This window comes from Pelophylax lessonae (genome assembly GCF_965119305.1).
Source record: "Pelophylax lessonae genome assembly, chromosome: 11".
NCBI lineage: Eukaryota > Metazoa > Chordata > Amphibia > Anura > Ranidae > Pelophylax > Pelophylax lessonae.
Genome location: NC_138778.1, coordinates 125,731,521 through 125,753,515, shown reverse-complemented (window position 1 = coordinate 125,753,515; position 21,995 = coordinate 125,731,521). Strand labels below are relative to the sequence as shown.

General features: G+C 46.8%; 1 protein-coding gene across 1 annotated transcript in view; it reads right to left on the bottom strand.

The window, feature by feature from the left end:
- Positions 1-721: 721 nt before the first annotated feature.
- The window catches only part of DUSP3 (dual specificity phosphatase 3), a 245,586-nt gene continuing 224,312 nt past the window's right edge, over positions 722-21,995 (bottom strand). The window contains exon 3 of the mRNA XM_082272738.1: positions 722-1,057. Within this exon, the coding sequence (XP_082128864.1) occupies positions 852-1,057 (206 nt within the window). The 3' untranslated portion in view covers positions 722-851. The remainder of the gene's footprint in view (positions 1,058-21,995) is intronic.

The following is a 21,995-nucleotide window of genomic DNA, read 5'->3' as shown; positions in this document are numbered from 1 at the left end:
GCATTGAGAACATGCATTACTCCCGGCCACCACAAGAGGGCGCCAGTTCCCCTAGCTTCTCATCTCACAGAAGAAGGCCGAAAAGCCGGGGACTAAATTTTTGGACGCCGCGGAAGTCCGTGAACTCGAAGAGGAGGTGGGGGGCGCAAAAGGGACAGGACACATCCTGCAGGGCACCCCAGGCGCCAGGTCGCTAATTCTAGTCGCAAATGCGACCTGGCGCCCGGGATTTGTCGAGGCCTGTCTTAAGATGCCCCAAACCATGTAACATCTACCACAACACTATTGCTAAACACCTACCCCATCGTTCTTCAGTGACCAAAACAGCAGCTATGCTCTACAAAATTTAGTTGTACCCAGTAGTAGATGGACAGACACTAAAGAACGAACCCACCCAATGCTTTCTCGCCATTTCCAAACACCACACATAAACATATACCTTAACTCTACTGCCTAAACACCCACCCTATGTTTCTTTAGTGACTGAAACATGAGAATGCCATAGATACAGTCTATAGAGGTTAGTTAAACCCAACAGGAGATGGGCAGAGAGTAATGTACTGATTTCGGCAGGCAGCTCAGGCACTTCTAATTCCTAAATTTAACCGATTTCAAAACTTTAACTAGAAGAAAATTGCTAAATTGCATGTATCACATTTTGAAAGATCATTAGGGCATATTGTAGTGTAAATTCTTGTTTTTTTGCTTGGAGTTGTCTTTAGGCATGTACATAAACTCACCCTACAAAAATGGCCACCCCCTCTGTATGAAGGTTATGGTGTCTACTTTAAAATTCCTGCTATGGGAATACATTGTACTTCTAGCACTAATTCGGTAGTTCTGGGGTGGTATTAACTCTTGACATTTCCCTCTGACACAAGCTTTTCATTGAGCTGGCAAAGCTGTTTCAGAAAACCATCATTAGGTCCAATCTCCCTCTTCTGCCTGACTGTAGCCACAGCTGTTTTTACATCCATCTTGTGACGTAACATGAGGTAAGCTATGACCAATGTGGGAGAACGGCTGTAGCCCTCACGGCAGTGGACAAAGACCCGACCTGAAGAGGGAAAAACAAAAAGAGATTTGATGTAAGAAAAATCAGATTAATGTAGACGGGATTTTAATGAAAACAAATGAGAATTTGCTGTTTTGAAATAAATTGTGGTTCATGTTTTGCAGTATGCAAGATAGTTACATTTAGTTTTCAGCAATGACAGTTTATAATATCAATTACATGACCTAAAGTGCATGTATAGCAATACACTTAGTTTAGGATAAAATAAGGAAGGATTAAAAACCCTGTCAATTGTTTGTTCTTGTCTGTGTCGCCTGTGTCGAGGAGATTTTCTTTTGCTTCCTGTCCTGGATATACAACAGGAAGTGAGAGAAAATCTCTATAAATTGAGGAGAATATCATCATCAATTTTTGTCTTGGTGATAATGGTCACTATGACAAATAGTGAGGGTAATTCGCTTCAAAAGGGACACAGACAGCAAATAAAACCAGTAAAAAAAATCTATTCAGCAGCTGACCCCTACTTTCAGAGGTGGGGAGTGCATGTCTAACAGTGATACCATACTGTAAGAAATAACAAATAATAAGAACAAGCCAGAACTCAAGCCACAGATCTCAAAACTTTAAGGAGATCATACTTGAATGATGGCAACAGAATGTGAAAAAAACAGCCATAATTACACCACCGGTTTGAGGCTATAACAGACCATTTCTCTGTCATCATGAAAAAAGGGTCCCAAAATGTTGGGGGTATATAATGCCTGCAAACTGAAATTTTATCACGTTCACTAAGTGCTGAGGAAAATTCCCATGCAAACTGCAAGCTTCTTTGCAAAGTGAACAGCCTATTTGCCCTTAGTCAATCAACCCGAAATGTGTCATGCCATCCATGAAAGCCATCCAGGTTTACATATTTACACATACATTTACACACAGTCACAAGAAAATATGTACACCATATAATTGTTGATCTTTTCAAAATGTTTGAACAGGTAAACATCAAAGATTTTTAACCACTTGCCGACCAGCCGCCATAGTTATTCTGCAGTAGGTCCTCTCTGTTACGCAAAATGACGTACATGAACGTTGCTTCATGTAGCAGTTAGTGTGGCTAGAGGGGGGCCAATCAGAGGGTCCGGCGGCCACTATGTCCGCCGGGCACCCACGATTGCTCCCCATGGAGACAGAACAGCGGTCTGCCGATGTAAACACGGCAGACCGCCCTCCTGTCAGTGATGAAAACAGGGCTCCTGTGGTCCTCCTCTTTAGGAACACAGATCTCTGTGTTTATCCAGTGAGCCCATCCCCCACACATTTAACCCTGGTGTTAACCCCTTCCCTGCCAGTGTCATTAGTACAGTAACAGTGCATATATTTAGAAATTATTACTGTAGTAATGTCACTGGTCCCCCCCAAAAGTGTCAATTAGGTGTCCGATTGGTCCGCCACAATTTTACAGTCCTGCTAAAAATCGCTGATTGCCATGATTACTAGTAAAAAAAATAAAAATTATATAAATCGTTCCCCTAGTTTTTAGATGCAATAACTTTTGCACAAAGCAATCAATATACTCTTATTGGGATTTTATTTTACCAAAAATATGTAGCAGAATATAAATTGGCCTAAAATGATGAAAAAATTAGATTTTTACATTTATTTAATTAGGAATATTTTATAGCAGAAAGTAAAAAATATTTTTTGTTTATAGCGCAAAAAATAAAACACGCAGAGGTAATCAAATACCACCAAAAGAAAACTCCATTTGTGGGTAAAAAAGGACATCAATTTTATTTAGGTACAGCGTCGCAAGACAGCGCAATTGTCAGTTAAAGTAACGCAGTGCCGTAGCGCAAAAAATGGCCTGGTCATTAAGGGGGTAAAACCTTCCGATCCTTAAGTGGTTAAAGAATAACCACTTATGTTGAGAAACAACATTCCCTTCTGGGTGATCAGTGTAAAGTCCTGCAGTCCACTTGCCAACCACAGTGTAGCCATCTTTCAGTTCTGGGAGGGTGTCTATTGATGTCCTCCCAGAACCCCACCCCCACGTGCGCCTCCGGGGTGCAAATCAGGCACGCTCTGTATTCGATGTGTCTTTTGTTTGGAGGTTCTAAAGACCCATACACACGATACGAAAATCGGAAGTAAAATTTCGTCCGACTAATCATCTGCCAATTTTTGGATTGTCAGTATGGTGCTTTCGACAGCCGATTACAAATTTTCGGACGACAAAATCTGGATGTGCAGGCTAGAAAATTTTTATCGTACGTCAACGTCCGATTTTGATTAATTAGTACAGTTTTCATCCGAAAAAAAATGTAAGAGCAAGACTAGGCATGCTCAGAAACGAAAGAACACATACAAAACAATTCAACACATGACATCACTGAAGTTGAATTCTGTCGTACGGGAAATTTCGTATGAAAGAAACCTCTTCACTTTCCACATCAGATTAGCATGCAACAAAAATCGGATGCAAGATCGTTCGATAATCTGATCGTGTGTACGAGGCTTAAGTAATTTTGTAGTAAAAAAAAACTGATTGTTATATGTAAACAAAAAGTGCCAGAAAAGGCCTGGTCTTCAAATAGATATGCTATATTTATTTTTATTTTCTATCCACAAAAGTGGAGTTACCCCTTAAACAGTGCTCTCAGAAAAAGGGTGATCTACTTGAATAAGAAGAAAACAATAAAAAGTTGCCTTCCTAATTTATTCAGCAAAAATATCAATAGGTGTAATGTGTACTGTAGAAACAAAAAGTATACCTTTGGCATCAAAAAGGTGGTACTATCCCTGTAGCAGTAATGATTTCTTGTAGGAATTTTGTATAACTGCTCACAAGTCTCTGACATCAACTGACATTTTTGACCACTTCTCCATGCAAAATTCTTTCATTTGCCAGATGAAGGTGGACTGCTTGCATGATCTGCCCATTTCAAAACCCCCCTATTTTCGATGGGAATCAAATCATGGCTTTGAATATGGCAGACTAGTACCCTCTTTTTCTTCTAGAGAATGGATTTGCTTAGGGGATTTTGATTGTGTTAAAAGACTTATTTCTAGCTCAGCATAAACTTTTGAAAGCCTGTTATCAAAGATCATTAAAATGAATAAACCATGTCAATTCTGTGTGTCATTTGTGGAAGTATATCACCTTTATCTGTAGACATTGTTCAAATCAAGATCTAGTGTATGCCTGTTTAAATATGTTAAAGTCAACACTTTCCATGGGATATACTTTTCACATGACTGCTAGTGCTTATACATGTGCAGCATGAACAGAAAATTCGAAAAGCAACATTTTCCATTTTCGTCACATTCCTTCCCTGCATTTCAATATAGCTATCTTGCACTGCAAGTTATGACTTGTCTTGATATCAGAAAATTCATTCATACTCTACAACAAGCTCACAAAATGAAGGAAACACAGTGGTTATATAGCTGCAAAATGCAACAGTAGCAATAAACAGAGTGAATTGATCTGTCAAGCCTGGAATTTAATTACTGCTGATGTTCACACTTTTCTAAAGAGAAAAAAAGAGCGGGAGAAGAACCACATCTAGAACATCAGTTTTACGCCAATGAAGATGGCTGCATGTGGTCGTCTCTGCATTGGAATTGTTGTCTATTTGATATAATGTCATTTTGCTAATGTTTATTTAATGTGACAATTAGGTTTTCTTTCAACAGACATACAACGTCTTTCCAAATGGCAGCTGAGGAGCACAAAAATGATGTCTTTACTAGTTACTGCTGCAGAGGAAGTACACATGAAGGCGATAGAATGAATTTGAATTTTGAAAATCTAGCAACCTATTTTAGTCCTGCTGATAAGGATTCTTGGAGTGTGAATGTCAATGAAGCCTTGGCTTTTCCTTCCATATACAGTACAAGCACAGTAACATTTTTTCCCAAACTATGTGGATGCTACATGTTACAACTTACAAGTGTTCATATGTCATTGGATATAATGATTGTAAGGTATTCTTGATCAAGCCTGGTACACATGGGCCGCATATCGGATGGCTCAACAGGAACTGGCTGGCATTCGGCCTGTGTGTACGGCATTCTGTCTGACAGAAAATGGCTGAATGTCTGGCTTCTTTCAAAGGGGCATTCCAGAAAAACACCTGCCGATTAGCATCCAATCAGCGCTCTTAGCCAATGACTGCGAGCAATGACCAGTGTGTTCTGGTGGAGGGGAGGGGGGCAGACCCCTGTCAGAACACAATCAGATAGTTAATAAAGCTAGCTCCTCCCGAGCTCTTCATTTTTTTTTTTTTGCACAGCCAGCTGCGTTGAATAATAATAAAAAAAAAAAAGCTGAGTTATACTTACTGGTAACTCCTTTTCTAGTAGTCTTCCAGGACAGCCCATGAGACCTTAGGGCTCCTCCCCCAGGGAACAGGAAACACATTCCAAAATTTAAATAAAAGGCGGTCCCTTAGTCCTCACCTTCAGTATTTCATGAGAACCGTAGGACATCCTGTAAAACATACATATATATATATACACACATCATACATTATACATAATACAAGACAAACCGGGTGGGAATCCGGCTGTCCTGGAAGACTACTAGAAAAGGAGTTACCAGTAAGTATAACTCAGCTTTTCTCAGAATCGTCTTCCAGGACAGCCCATGAGACGATGAGCAAGAAACTTACCAGTCTAGGGAGGGACTACTGCCTGGAGCACCTTTCGACCAAATGCCTGTTCCTGAGCAGAGAGGAGGTCCAGGCAATAATGTCTAACAAAGGTTGAAAAGTTAGACCAGGTAGCTGCCTTACAGATTTGGTCTGGTGAGGCACCGGCCCAAGACGTGGACAAGGCTCTTGTAAAATGTGCATTGATCAAAGGTGGAGCCACATTCTTTATTCTATAGGCTTCCGTAATAGTCTGCTTTATCCACCTAGCTAAGGTGGCTTTAGAAGCTTTTTCCCTCCTATATGAACCAGAAAAAAAGCACAAATAAAAGTATCACACCTCCTGAAAGTTTTAGTCACCTCCAGGTACGCCAGAAGAGCTCTTCTAAAATTCTTCTCCTTTTCATTACTTGGAGAACTACAAAAAGGTAGGTAGTACAACATCATGTGTCCTATGGAAGGAGGTAGCTACCTTGGGTAAAAATCCTGGGTCGGTTTTACACAATTCTATCTTCAAAAAACATAAGACAAGGCTCTCTTATTGAGAGGGCCTGTAATTCACTAACTCTTCTGGCTGACGTTACTGCAACTAGAAATAAGGTTTTTAGAGAGTAGTTTTTCAGATAAGTCCTTCAAGGGTTCCAAAAGGGATTGTTACTAAAGCCTGAAGGATCAAAAGATAACTTCCAAGCTGGACACGTTTTTACCACTGTCCGCTTTGTCCGGGCACGATGCCCTCCTGAAAAAAATTCCAAAATAGATGGTACATCTGGAAATGGCCTGTGATTTTTAGCCATCCAAAAGTGAAACTGTCTACATATTTTGGAATATATATTTCTTGTGATATGTTTATGACAATTGATCAAGGTTATGATTACCTTGTCTGAGAATCCTTGGGAGCTTAGTATCTGCTCTTCAGATATCAAGCTGTTAGGTGCAGGGATCTGACGTATGGATGGGTTAACGGACCCTGCATCAACAGGTCCTGTCTCCAGGGCAAGACTATGGGAGGCCCGGAGGTTAGGGCTTGAAGGCGTGTGAACCATGGTCTTTTGGGCCAAAAGGGCGCTATCAGAATCAGATCTGCGTCCTCCTGGATGAACTTCCAGAGGACCTCTGGGATTAACCTGACTGGAGGGAAGGCATAGCAGAGACTGAAAATCCAGGGGTTTGCAAAGGCATCAACCGCTAAGGACTGATCCCATTGGTTTAGGGAAAAGTATCTCTGTTTTGCTGTTCGTCTGAGTTGCAAATAGGTCCACTTCTGGAAGGCCCCACCTGGCTGCAATGTTTGCAAATTCCTCTGGGTTGAGGGACCAATTGTCCTGATATACCTGGTGGTGGCTGAGATGGTCTGCTAGACCATTTTGCATTCCTTTCAGATGAATAACTGAAATGGAGGCAAGATTCAGCTCAGCCCAAAAAAATATTTTCTGGGCTATGGACTGTAGTCTTTGACTTCGTGTACCTCCCTGTTTGTTGAGGTATACCACCGTAGTTGTCAGATCGAATCTGCAGATGACTTCCCTTTATGACCATCCGAAAGAACTCCAAGGCCTTTAGTACTGCCATGAGTTCTTTCTGATTCGACAAGGTTTTTATCTGCAATGGGGATCAATTCCCCTGAGCCCATCTGCTTTGGAGATTTGCTCCCCATCCGGAAGAGCTTGCGTCTGTGGTTATTCTCTGATACTGGAATGACCCAGTCTAAACCTTTTGCTAGGTGAAGGGAAGATCTCCACCACCATAGGGCTCCTTTTACCTTGGTGGGCACCTTTACCTTCTGTTCTAAGGAATTTGGCCATCCGTCCCAGTTCTTTAAGAAGAACCTCTGGAGGGGACATTGCTGGCACCGTGCCCCAGGGACAGCTGGAAAACAGGAGGTCATCAGGCCTATGACCCTTGTTATGTCTCTAGGAGAGACCCATTGGTTGGGTTGTAAAGAGGCTACCATCTGACGCATCTTCAATACCTTGGGCTGTGGGAGAAAAATCTTTTGATCCAGAGAGGAGATCTCGTACCCGAGATAAGTCACCCTCTGGGAGGGTGTTTTAGGCAGGATTTTTGTTTGTTGATGATCCAGCTCTCGGAACTGATAATGTTTGACCTCTGGTCCTAGCTTTACTGCTAGTCTCAGGAACTTCTGGTAAGCTCGGTGAATGGGGATGTGAAAGTAAGCATCCTTTAAATCCAGAGTTGCCATAAAACATCTTGGATACAACAGGTTCCCTATGGAGTGTATTAATTCCTAAGCAAAAATGTTTGCATTTTAGCGAGAGATTTAATTTGCGTAAATTTAGAATCAATCGATAACTCCCCGAGGGTTTTCTTTTCACAAAAATGTGGGAGTAAAAACACTCTGCCTCGTTCCCCCTTTGGAACAGGTATTAGTACCCTCTGATCTAGTAAGTCTCCTAACTGGAGACTTAGGGCGGCGGCTTTGGCTGGATCCGTGGGCAACCTGGTATTTTTCTGGAGGCTGAAAATTGAATTCCAGCCTGTGCCCTGTGGACACTAAGTCCAGAAAAAAAGGGGGCTGAACTTCCCGTGTCCTCTGCTGTTTGTCAGCAGTGTATTCCAGAGCTTCCTGGTTGCCCAGGGCCGAAGAGATGGTCACCCTGTCAAGGGGAGACCACAGAGGCACAGTTTGGAAGTACAGACACCAGACCATGACTTGAGCCAGAAACCTCTCCTGCCAAAGCTGAGGTTCTGGCTGTCATTCTAACTGCCTCAGCGGATGAATCAGCCAAAAAAAACTCACTGCTAAGAGAGATTGATAGCCAGTGATTGGTAACAGGATCACCTACACCTGTTCAGGGTGGTGGGGGAGATCGGTGTAATCCGCACTCATCCTCCTCCATTCATAAAATAATGACACACAACTGTGAACCCACAGGGTGTTAGCATGGTTGGTGACTCCTGATCTAGCAATTGTCTAAGAGGATATTCTGTTTTTCCATAAGGAGAAACAGGCAAGGATAAACCTCACTGACAATCTATTTTCCATAATTCTTTGCTGTCATCAAGAGAAAGAAAACCTCTTAAAAAATGGTTTCCTTTTAGGATTTTCCCATTCCAGCTGATTGTACTTTAGCAAAACGCTGAGTTGTTGCATACATAGGATCATGCCAAAAAAAGGCTACTGCTTAACCACTTAAGCCCCGGAAGATTTTACCCCCATTCCGACCAGGGGGTATTTTGCGATTCGGCACTGCGTGACTTTAATGGACAATTGCGCGGTCGTGCGACGCTGTACCTAAACGAATTTGGCGTCCTTTTTTTCCCACAAACAGAGATTTCTTTTGGTGGCATTTGATCACCTGTGCGATTTTTGATCACGCGCTATAAACAAAAAAAGAGCGTCAATTTTGCAAAAATAGCAATATTTTTCACATTTTTTTATATGAAATTCCCCCCCCCAAAAAAATGTAAAAATCAAAATTTTTTAACATTTTCGGCCAATTTGTTTTATGCTACCTATGTTTGGTAAAAAAAAATCGCAAAAAGCGTATTTTGATTGGTTTGCGCAAAAGTTATCGCGTTTACTAACAAAGGGAAAGATTTTTGTCATTTTTGTTGTTTTTTTTTTAACGCGTAATGGCGGCGATCTGCGATTTTTTTTGCGGTACTGCGACATTGCGGCGGACAGATCGGACCCTTGACTGACATTTTTGACACTTTTGGGGTTACCAGTGACATTTCTACAGTAATCAGTGCTATATATATGCACTGTTACTGTAAAAATACACTGGTAGTGAAGGGGTTAACTTTATTTGGGAGGGAGGGGCTGTGTGTGTCCCTAGGGGCGTGCTTTCTACTGTGATTGGCTGTGGCTTGAGCTGTAAGGACACTGATCAACGGATCTACATAGTAGATCCATGTGATCAGTGTCTTTACAGCGAGGAGAATGACAGGTGGCTTGTTTACACAAGCTGCCTGACATTCTCCCTCTCCCCTGCCGATCGTCGAGTGGCCGGCGGACATCGGGTCCCCTGGTCACACGCGCGGGGGGGGGTCCGTGACCACGTGGGAGCGCGCCTCCGGGGGCTCGCGCTCGCTCCCTAGACCCTCACAAGCAAGCGACGTAGCCCTACGTTAGTTTGCCTGTGAGGGGCTGACCGCCGACGTAGATAGTCGTGCGGCGGTCGGCAAGTGGTTAATTGATCGATTGCCAGTGATTGGTAATCACACGCACACCCTGAGTTGTCTGTTCAGGGTGGTGGGGGAGATTTGGTGTAATCAGCACTCCTCCTCCACCTTCAGGTTTTTCCCATGGCAGCTTGATTGCCCGTGATTGGTAATCACACACACCCTTGTCTCTAGCAAGGAGTTGTGTACAGGGAAAAACTCAAGCATTTTTCTTATGGATTGTATACATAAGATTATGCTTGCATCTTCTCCTCTTTAATTTCTAGTATAACATACACTGCTTTAAGCAATCCATCCACATTTTCCAGGGAAAAAATAAAATAAAATAAAAATATTTAATCTGGAACCTTCACAGGACTCTTTTTCCCCGGGTTCCTCCCCTGATCCAGACTCCTAACTGAAAAATGAGGGGACTCTGATTCCTTCCTTGTGACGTCACCATACACTCTGTTGGCTTAGAAACAGATGTAGGGACCTAACTAAAAGGTCAACATTCTTTTGTGGATACAGTAGGAACATCTTTAACAAGATTATCTATACATGTGCGGCACGCTGTTTTGCTCCAAGTGGAATCTAGCTTGGCTCCGCAAATTGCACATTTCTTTTTGGGGCTATAAAGAGAAAAACATAATTAGTTCAAGACTCCCCAAATTATCCCCACATTTGTGTAAGGTAAAGAAATAGTGCCCCCTTTTGCCAACCATTTTTTAAAAGTAAGGGAAGGGAAAAGGAATAAGGAAACCCCGACAGGTATATGCAGACAGGGCCAGACAATCCCCATTGCTTACCTGGGAGGTGCCGGTGCCAGAGCCGGCTTCTACCGACTGTGCGGTCGCTGCCGTGGGATCCATCGCTCTGTCTGGTGGTCCCAGCATGTGCTGTTTTCACCTAACACCGGTCGCCCATTTGTCTCTCTGTTCGCGCCTCCGGAAACTGGAACGAGGGTTTCCTGGCGCCCGCGGAAGTCGTCACTGCGCCGGAAGCAACACTGTCACTTCCTGTTGAGGCCAGAGTGGAAGCGCCTGAGTTCCGCCCCCTCCGTTTTGGCGCCAACTTCAAATTTCTTCGAAGTCGGCGGGTCACGGGTACACAGCAACTGCTGCTCCAAGGACCCCGCCAGAAACGGAGCGGACTCCCCAGTGTTCCACCAGACAACATCTGCGGTCCTGCCGGTTGGCCCAGAGAACAGGAGACAGCGGTCAGCCCCTATTGCGGCACTTAAGGGGTACCGCTATGGGCAGGAGAAGATGCATCCTTTTCCAAGTCTTTCCATGGACAGTCCAGGAGACCGGGAGCTTCAGTTCCAGGAACATGTTACCCCCTGTCCGGAGGAAACACTAAATACTGAAGGTGAGGACTAAGGGACCGCCTTTTATTTAAATTTTGGAATGTGTTTCCTGTCCCTGGGGGAGGAGCCCTAAGGTCTCATGGGCTGTCCTGGAAGACGATTCTGAGAAAAAAACGATAGTGTGTACTAGGCTTAAGTATGGACAGATAAGTATTTAGGGAACATGCTGAATGAGGAAGGATAATAATGCACATGCTCCACCCTTCTGCTGCCTCATCAGCCAAAGCAAAGAGCACTGTACCCACCCCCTTCCCCAGCCCACCTTATTTGACTTCTAAGCCGTACAGGAAGAGGTACTGGCACCTGCAATGAGTCACGTGAGTTTCAGTTTTCTCCCTGCACATGATCTTACAGAGGGGCATAAGCAGCTTCTGCCAGCTTGCAAACAGTTTGCTGAAGACAAGCAGACTAAGAACATGGATTATTTGAACCATGTCCTGTGGTCTAAACAAACCAAGATAAACGTATTTGTTGCAGATGGTGTCAAGCATCTGTGGCTGCAACCAGGTGAGTACAAAGACAAGTGTGTCTTCCCTACAGTCAAGCATGGTGGTGGGAGTGTCATATTCTGGGGCTGCATGAGTGCTGCTGGCACTGGGGAGCTACAGTTCATTGAGGGAACCATGAATTCCAGCACGTAATGTGACATACTGGGCCGCAGGGCAATATGCCAACATGATAACGACCCCAAACACAGCACCAAGACGACCACTGCCTTGCTAAAGAAGCTGAGGGTAAAGGTAATAGACTGGCCAAGCATGTCTCCAAACCTAAACCCTATTGAGCAGCCTCAAACAGAAGGTGGAGGAGCGCAAGGTCTCTAACATCCACCAGCACAGTCATCATGGAGGAGTGGAAGAGGACTCCAGGGGCAACCTGTGAAGCTCTGGTGAACTCCATGCCCAAGAGGGTTAGGGCATTGATGGAAAATGATGGCCACACAAAATATTGACATGTTGGGCCAAATTTGGACACTCCTGCATGCTGCACTCTGTAGGCAGCGAACTCCTGAATGCTGCCCTCTGTACGTAGCGCATTTCTGATTGCTGCACTCTGTACGTAGCAAACTCCTGAATCCTGTAATCTGTACACAGTGAACTCCTGAACTGCACTCTGTACCTAGCACACTTCTGATTGCTGCACTCTGTATGCAGTAAACTCCTGAACGCTGCACTCTGTAGTAGCAAACTCCTGAACGTTGCATTCCGTACATAGCAAACTCTTGAACGCTGCACTCTGTCCATATCGAACTCCTGAACGCTGCATTCTGTACATAGCGAACTCTTGAAAGCTGCACTCTATAGGTAGCGAACTCCTGAACACTGCACTCTGTAGTTAGCGAACTCCTAAACGCTGCACCCTGTACTTCGCAAACTCCTGAAAGCTGCACTCTTTACTTAGCAAACTCCCAAATGCTGCACTCTGTACGTAGTACACTTCTGATTGCTGCACTCTGTATGCAGCGAACTTCTGAATGCTGCACTCTGTACATAGCAAACTCCTGAACGCCTAGCTTTGTACATAGCATACTTCTGATTGCTGCACTCTGTATGCAGCAAACTCCTAAATGCCGCACTCTGTATGCAGCAAACTCCTAAATGCTGCACTCTGTATACAGCAAACTCCTAAATGCTGCACTCTGTATGCAGCAAACTCCTAAATGCTGCACTCTGTATGCAGCAAACTCCTAAATGCTGCACTCTGTATGCAGCAAACTCCTAAATGCTGCACTCTGTACGCGGCATAGCTTTGGGCATCGCATTAGCTCCCCTACTTGTACTTCCAGCACCAGCATAGCACCCCCCAAAAAAACGTCCCTGTTTCTCCATGTATGTTATTCAGCCTGCTCTCTGTATATTATTTTGTGGCAAATTCTGCTCCAGTAACATGAAAAAAAAAAAACGGAATTTTTGTAAGATCTTACCTGTAAAATTCCTTTCTCTGAGTCCTCCGACAGTCGCCGCCACTTCATATTCATCACTAATGGGGTTATTGACTTTTGCTCCGCAGGAGTAGCTAGGCAACAAAATGTATTAATATCAAAGCTTTTTGCATATCCCACCCCTAGGGGGTGGTCCCCTCAGTCAATACCTCCCTGCTTCCTGCATTCCCAACTCAGTTTCAGTAGCATAGCAGTAGAGTACATAAACAAACCCCAAAAGAGGGGCAGGGGCGGCAACTGTCGGAGGACTCAGAGAAAGGAATTTTACAGGTAAGATCTTACAAAAATTCCATTTTCTCTTACGTCCTCCGACAGTCGCCGCCACTTCATATTCATCACTAATGGGGACGTCCCATAGCAGTGTAGACATGAGGGGTGGGAAAAAATGCAGCCGCGCCTAAAGCAACGCAGTACCCACATCAGAGAAAAAGGAACCTTACCAAAGGAAGGAAACCAACTGGGCAACAGGAAAAAAACGTGCTCAACAGGAGCAACAACCCAGGAAAACAAATAACCTAGGGATAAAGACATCCCAACAGTCAAGGACCCAAAACAAGGGACCCTAAGGCACCGCCGCACTAAGAACTTTGCAGCCAAAGGAAGCATCCGCCGATGCCTGAACATCCACCTTGTAGAATTTGGAGACGGTGTGAACTGACGACCAAGTCGCCGCCTTACACACCTGGGCCACAGAAGCCTGATGACGATAGGCCCAAGACGTACTCCGAGACCTGGTAGAGTGCGCCTTCACAGGGAAAGGAGGAACCTTCCCCTTCAAAGCATAGGCTTCCACAATGGTCTGTCTGATCCATTTGGCGATGGTCGCAGCCGACGCTGCCATGCCCTTCCGAGGACCCTCTGGAAGGACAAAGAGAGAATCCGACTTGCGAAAGGATTTCGTCGATGACAGGTAAACCCTGATCGCCCTTCGGATGCTTAGGTTTCGCGTAAAGCGACGGCAAGACAATGTCCTCATTGAGGTGAAATTCCGAGATCCTTTTCGGAAGAAAAGAAGGGTTAGGTCGTAAGACCACCTTATCCAAGTGAATCACCAAGTAAGGAGAGCTGCAGGACAAGGCTGCCAGCTCCGACACCCTGCGAGCCGAAGTGATCGCTACCAAAAAAGCAACCTTCTTGGACAACAGAGACAACGAGATCTCCCTGATCTTTTCAAAGGGAGCATGCTGTAACACGGACAGAACAAGGTTCAAATCCCATGGAGGTAAAGGATCCCTCCGAGGAGGGGCCAAGTGTCGCACCCCTGGAACAAAGGTGCTAACCAAGGAATTAGACGCCACAGGGCATTGAAAGAGAACGGCCAGCGCAGAAATCTGACCCTTAATCGTGGCCAACGCCAAACGCTGGTCCACTCCCGTTTGAAGGAAAGCAAACACTCTCGATACCGAGTATGAGCGAGGGGAATACCCCCTGGACTCACACCAGGCAAAATACGCCTTCCAAGTACGGTAGTAAATCTTCCCCAAAGAGGCCTTCCTGGCCTTAATCAAAGTGGGAATGACCTCAGGGGAGAGACCCCTATCCTTCAGGACCTGGCTTTCAACAGCCAGGCCGTTAAAGCCAGCGACTGTAAAGCAGGATGGAATATCGGTCCTTGAGACAGGAGGTCCTCTCGAAGCGGCAGACGCCACGGAGCGTCGACCGACAGATTCACGAGGTCTGCGTACCAAGACCGGCGAGGCCAGTCCGGCGCCACCAGAATCACTGTGTGCGGTTCCGAGGCGAACCTGCGAAGGAACCTGGACAACAGTTGAATCGGTGGAAAGGCATACATCAGACGATACTGATGCCAGGGTGTCACTAACGCGTCTGAGGCGTCTGCCCGTCCTTGCTACGAACCTTTCCACCTTGTTGTTTAGATGAGACGCGAACAGGTCCACATCTGGGGACCCCCACTTCGCGCACAGCATCTGAAAAACATCCGGGTGAAGGGACCATTCTCCCTGGTCCAGGGTCTGGCGACTCAGATAATCCGCCTGCCAGTTCTCCACCCCCGGAATGTGAACTGCCGTTATCGCCGGGACCTGCGTCTCGGCCCAAGACAGAATGTCGGCTACTTCCCGAGCCGCTCAGGCACTCCTGGTGCCCCCTTGGTGGTTGATGTAGGCCACCGCTGTGGCATTGTCCGTCTGCACCCGAACCGGACGGCCTTGAAGCCTGTCCGTCCAACTCAGAAGGCAGAGATTTATCGCTGGCAATTCCAGAATGTTGATCGGCAGAGAGGATTCCTCCTCCGACCAAGTTCCCTGGGCGGACAGAACGCCCAGAACACCACCCCAGCCCGACAGGCTGGCATCCGTGGTGATCACCGTCCACGAGAGAGGGCGAAAAGACTTGCCCCCCCGACACTGCCGGGGACCGGAGCCACCACAGAGGATCCCTTCTGGTACGATGACTCAATGAGATGCGTAGATCCAGAGATCGCGGTTGCCCGTCCCACTCGGCCAGAATCTCCGCCTGGAGACCCCGCGTGTGAAACTGGGCAAAAGGGATCGCCTCGAAGGCCGAGACCATCAATCCCAGACACCTCATACATGTCCGGAGGGGAGGAGTACTGATTGTCCCTGAGGGACTGAACTGCGTCCTGAAGCATCCGGAGCTTGTCTTCCGGCAGGAAGACCTTCGCCTGAGTAGAGTCCAGGATCATTCCCAGGTAGGGAAGACGAACCGACGGACACAGAGTTGACTTTGGAAAATGTATCGTCCACCCGAACTCCTGCAGAGTCTGCACCGTGATGGACAGGTCGGTCACCAGGCCCTGACTGGTCGCAGACCGAATCAGGATATCGTCCAGATACCCCAGGACAGAAATGCCCTGGGCTCTCAATAAAGCCAGAACCGGCGCAAGCACCTTGGTGAAGACCCGCGGAGCCGAAGCGAGACCAAAGGGTAACGCCACGAATTGGTAATGATCCTCCGCAATGGCGAATCGAAGGTACCTCTGGTGACCCTCGAAAATGGGGATGTGAAGGTACGCATCCTTCAGATCGATGGAGGCCATGAATTCCCCCGGAACCAGGGCAGCCACCACTGAGCGCAGGGATTCCATGCGGAACTTGCGAACCCGCACAAAGCGGTTCAGAGCTTTCAAGTCCAGAATCGGACGTACTTTGCCCTCCTTTCTGGGCACAGTGAACAGATTGGAATAGAACCCCCGAAATCTGTCCCGATGAGGCACCGGAAACAACACTCCCTGGGCCCGCAGGTCCCGCACCGCCAGGTGCAGATCCTGCAAGCGCTCTGGAGTCAGCTGAAGGTTTGAGGGGAAAAATCTGCCCGCCGGCCGAGAGAGAAACTCGATCTTGTATCCAGATCGAACGATTTCCTGAACCCACCTGTCCCGAATGCGGTCCAGCCAGGGTTGAAAAAACCGAGCAAACGTCCCCCCACCCCAGAACCGGGTGAGGGCGTCCCTTCAGGCCGCATTGTTATGGGCAGCAGACCCGGACTGGCCAGATTTCTGCTTACCTGTCCACGGCTTCTTCTGGGAGCCGTGGCCCTTGAAGGGCTTGCCCTTATAGCGCGACCGAAAGGCCCGAAAGGACCCCTGAGAGGGCCTAAACGAGGTATTCTTCTTACCACGAACAAACTTATTCTTGTGGGTTTGGGGTAAGAGAGTGCTCTTACCCCCAGAAATTCCCTTTATCAGAGTTTCCAAAGAGTCGCCAAAAAAGCGGGATCCCGCGTAGGGCAAATTAGCTAAAGTCTTGCGAGAAGACTGGTCAACAGACCAACATTTCAGCCATATCAGGCGACGGTTCAAAACCACCACACTTGAAAGACGCGCAGCCAAAGGGACTAAATCCAAGTCCGCATCACATAGATACATGACACCTTGATGAATTTGATCCACCATAGCCAAGGTTGTCGGCGGGGCAGAGTCAGCCACCAGGGTGCGCCTGAGCACCTGCGTCCAATCCGCAATAGCCTGGGCTGCCATAATGGAAGCAAAAATAGGCTTCAACATAGAACCAGCAACCGTATAAGCATGACGGGCCAGAGACTCCAATCTCCTGTCCGTAGGGTCCCGGAACACCGGGGTATCCTCAGCAGGAATCACAGTAGATTTATTTAAAATTGCCACTGCATGATCCACCTGAGGCGGCACACACCAACGCTCATCAGTGGCGGGTGTAAATGGATAACGCAGCTTGAACCTACTCGGCACAGCAAAAGGCTTCTTTAAATTGCGCCATTGCTCATCAACAGCGCGCTGAAATTCCGTAGAGCAAGGAAAAACCTGCGATGTTTTGCGTTTCCTTTGCGTCTCATAAGAGGACATCAAAGCAGGAGGACATGATTCATCCTGCAAATGCAGCGTTTGCTTGATAGAAGCAACTAACTCATCCATGAGTGCAAGCTCTTCAGACGAGCCAGGGGGAGAATTATCAACCCCTTCTACCTCAGCCTTCCCCTCAGACCCCACAAGGTCTAGAGATGAGTGAGACCCCGAGAAGGGCACTCCAGCCATAGCAGCCCCATCGCCCTCTGAATCAGAGGAAATAGACACTCTGAGCCGTTTTGTGGATCGATCAGCCACCAGCATCTGCACCTGAGCAGCCAAGTTTGCCACAATAGTAGCCAGATCAGCCCCCTCGAGGGATGCAGCAGCCCCTTGGCCCCCCACCAAGGTGGGAGGAAACTTGCAATCCTGAGAATCCATGCCCCAGCAATATTAGGAAAAAAGGAGTACTGTCCCTTTAAGATCGCGGCAAGCGCAGCCCACCGCACCCACTGAATACACCGACCCCCACAGGGATAAGAACACCGGGCAAGGAATACAGGAAAATGGAAAGGTAAAAACCTGGAGAGATCACACAGGCTGCTGCACCGATCGCTGTCCCAGAGCAAAAGGAAGTGATGCAATGACTGACCGCCCCTATAAAGCCTATGAAAGGCTACACAAACATGGCCGCTCGGCTGAGGATTCCTGAGGCAAATAGAAAATGGCGCCGACATGTGGCCTGATCGATCGCTGCCAAAATGGCGGCGTTTGGCGCCAAAACGCCGCGCCTTACCACACAGGACCGGCCCCATGATTCTGCCGCAAAAAAATGGCGGGTCGCCGCAGCGATCGCCGCACAGCATGCCTAAACCCAGACTGCTTCATGCAGTCACCCAGCAGAGCAGGAGAGCCCCCCCCTCGCAGCCCACACACAGGCAGCAATTCCACACATGAATCTGACAGGGAGCTCAGCAGCCACACAGACATGCAGGGTCACACAGTCCCAGACTGACACCCAAATAGACAGGTCCCCACATAGAGATACACTTACCAGTCCGGATGGCGTGGGGAGCCTGCTCCAGCGACCAAACCGCTGCACTGATGACAGGGAGTGTCGTAGCCATGACGCAGTGGAATTGCGGTGCGAAACCGCAATGGCGTCCAGTGAGGTAGCCACCTCACAGATAGCATCCCTGCAGCGAACAGGGATGGGTCGTTCAATATGCAAGGGCAAAACCTAAGCTGAACGCTCAATGGCAGGCTGGGAAGCCCCTGGCCCTGAGCCCTGGGAACCAGGGAGGCCAGTCCGAGACCCAGCTCTGCACGATCATCTTCATCAGAAGAAACTAACTAATGCTGAAAACAAACAGCTAAGTAAAAGAAAGCGAAAAAGACTCCAAATAGAATCAAAAAGAGAATAAAGACTGAGACTGAGAGCCCCAGCACAGGAACAGCCAGCCTACTCCTAAGCTAGGCATTAGAAACTGAGTTGGGAATGCAGGAAGCAGGGAGGTATTGACTGAGGGGACCACCCCCTAGGGGTGGGATATGCAAAAAGCTTTGATATTAATACATTTTGTTGCCTAGCTACTCCTGCGGAGCAAAGGTCAATAACCCCATTAGTGATGAACATGAAGTGGCGGCGACTGTCGGAGGACGTAAGAGAAAAAAAGTTTACTACTTGCTCTTAGTTTTGGAAAATGCTTTTTTTTTTTTTTTTTTTTTTTTTTTAATACATAGTTCAATTATTATGAATGGGGTTAAAAAAACTTGCAACAGTCTTTTAAATGTATAGACTAAACCAAGGAATGCAAAATAAGATAATGCAAATATATGCCTTACTTTGTCATGATGGCCTAAGCCCTAAGCTATCTATATTTGAGATCGAAGCTACATTTACTTCTCATCCTTGGTCAAACTACATGAGTGGCTTTAATCTCTTGCTACTAAGTGATTTCAGTACTTGCTGCCAATCACCTCATATAGAATACTTTGATTGTAGCAATACGGTTATGCCATTAAAGAGGGGAAATTGCTTAAAAATAGTTCCAAAGCTCCTGGTTACTTTATGTCTAAGGCAGCAAATAGGTTAGGATTGCAAATTGTCCCTGGATATTTTATTTGCAATTTTAAAGCCAAACCCCTGGCTCCTAAATCTCCCCTCCCCCCCCCACCCCTGAATAAAGTAAATACCTTACAGTGCGCCAGTGAACAGATGTAAACAATCCCGCTGACCTGTCTACATTTAACCACTTGCTGACCACAATATGTAAATATACGTTGCGGTTTGCAAGTGGTTTACCGGGATTATGGCTGAAGATATCAGCCATAACCCTGGTACCATTTTTATCAGCAGACTTATAAGCAGCTGGGCCGGTTTCTGAAGTAGTGGAAGGGGACGTCTTCTCAGGCTTTTCGTTAGGGAAGCAGACGGCCGGATCGTTTCTTGGGCGAACCTGTGGTGTGGCCATCTGCTCCCATAGGCGATTGAAGAGTGAATACTCTTTGATTGACCCTATGGCCTTGGAGGACCGGGAACCAATGGTGTGTCTGTGAGCTGCTCAGGCTGCTAGAAAGGGAAGTCCTGTGCCTGCTGCTGTGAGTGGGCGGAGTGAAACACATTGGGGGGCGTGGCCTGGTGGGTGTCCAGGCTGAGGCTGCCACTTGTCTACACACACCAGTTTTTGTTCTGATGTGCAGCTCCTGAGATCTTCTGCATTTGGAGGACCTAAATGCAGATCTAAATTTTGTTTTGATTGATCTGTTGCTTAAGGAAGATAACGAAATCTTTTTGACCCCAGGTTTCTTCATAAAGACAATAAACTGTGTATCCTAATCAGCGCTACTAAATCAAAATTTATCAACAAATAAACATCCAGAAATATATATTTTGTGAACGGAATGCTGCCAGTACTACAAAAAAAGTGTATTCATCTCACCTTAAACAATATCAATATGAAATTAGTACAGCGCAATTCTCGGTTTAATTTATTAGTGCAATTGTTATGTGACAAAATCTGCAAACAATGTCAGTGAACACTTACAGCTAAAAGACAACATATAGGTGCATAGTTAAAAACAGTTGCCAGGTCCAGATGTTAAAGGACAAGTTCACTAATCACATAAACGTCTCCCTGCTATCCTCCCTAACACCCTAAATTACCCTACTCTAAATCTTTTTCCAGAAGGTGCTTATTTGCCTCCTCCAATTGGTAGCGTCCTCCCGTATTGTCTACATATCACTCAGTAAAAACCTAGTGCTGGGCGACAAACATCCCATAGGCTTGAGTATTATGTTGCTCTTGCTAATCAGGTACAACCTATTCAAGTTATATGGGATGTTAATGTAAAGGCGTGGGTAGTTCTGCGCTATTTTTTGTTTACTGGCCGGACTGTAGACAATCCAGGAGGAAATATATCTGTTGGAGAAAGGTTCAACTTAGGGTAGTTTAGGGGTCAGGGAGTTAGGGTATATAAATAGTTACTTGTTCTGTCAGGTGGAGTTATATAGCTAATATTTTGCATTCAATATGATATGCCTAATGCAACACAACAAAAGATACGTTTTAAATTTATATAATTATATAATATACCGTACTTATCGGCGTACAACACACACTTTTTCCTCCTAAAAATGGAGGAAAAAGCAATGTTATACGCCGATATTAAAAAAACAAAAGGACCGGAAGCAGCGCTGAGAGCAGAAGGGGGCGTGACGGGCCGAGGAGAAGGGAGAACGAGCGCTCGCTGTCATCGGAAGTCCCGCCTATGATAGACGTCACAGTCTCGGCAGAGGCGGCGGGATTTCCGATGACAGCGAGCGCTCGTTCTCCTTTCTCCTCGGCCCGGCACGCCCCCATCTGCTCTCGGCGCTGCTTCTAGGCCTTTTTAAAAACGTATTCAGATAGTGTCAATGGCGCTTGCGAGGCTGCATATATGGACACTGCGCTGGCAAGGCTGCATTGCTGGACACTGCTGGCGAGGCTGCATTGCTGGACACTGCTGGCGAGGCTGCATTGCTGGACACTGCATTGCTGGACACTGCTGGCGAGGCTGCATTGCTGGACACTGCTGGCGAGGCTGCATTGCTGGACACTGCTGGCGAGGCTGCATTGCTGGACACTGCTGGCGAGGTGCATTGCTGGACACTGCTGGCGAGGCTGCATTGCTGGACACTGCTGGCAAGGCGCATAATGGCGCTTGCGAGGCTGCATATATGGACACTGCGCTGGCGAGGCTGCATTTTGCTGGAGAATGCTAATGAGGCTGCATTGCTGGACACTGCTGGCGAGGCTGGACACTGCTGGCGCGGCTGCATTGCTGGACACTGCTGGCGAGGCTGCATTGCTGGACACTGCTGGCGAGGCTGCATTGCTGGACACTGCTGGCGAGGCTGCATTGCTGGACACTGCTGGCTGCATTGCTGGACACTGCTGGAGACTGCTGGTGAGGCTGCATTGCTGGACACTGCTGGTGAGGCTGGACACTGCTGGCGAGGCTGCATTGCTGGACACTGCTGGCGAGGCTGCATTGCTGGACACTGCTGGCGAGGCTGCATTGCTGGACACTGCTGGCGAGGCTGCATTGCTGGACACTGCTGGCGAGGCTGCATTCATGGGCACTGGTGAGATGTCAATTTGAGCTTTTTT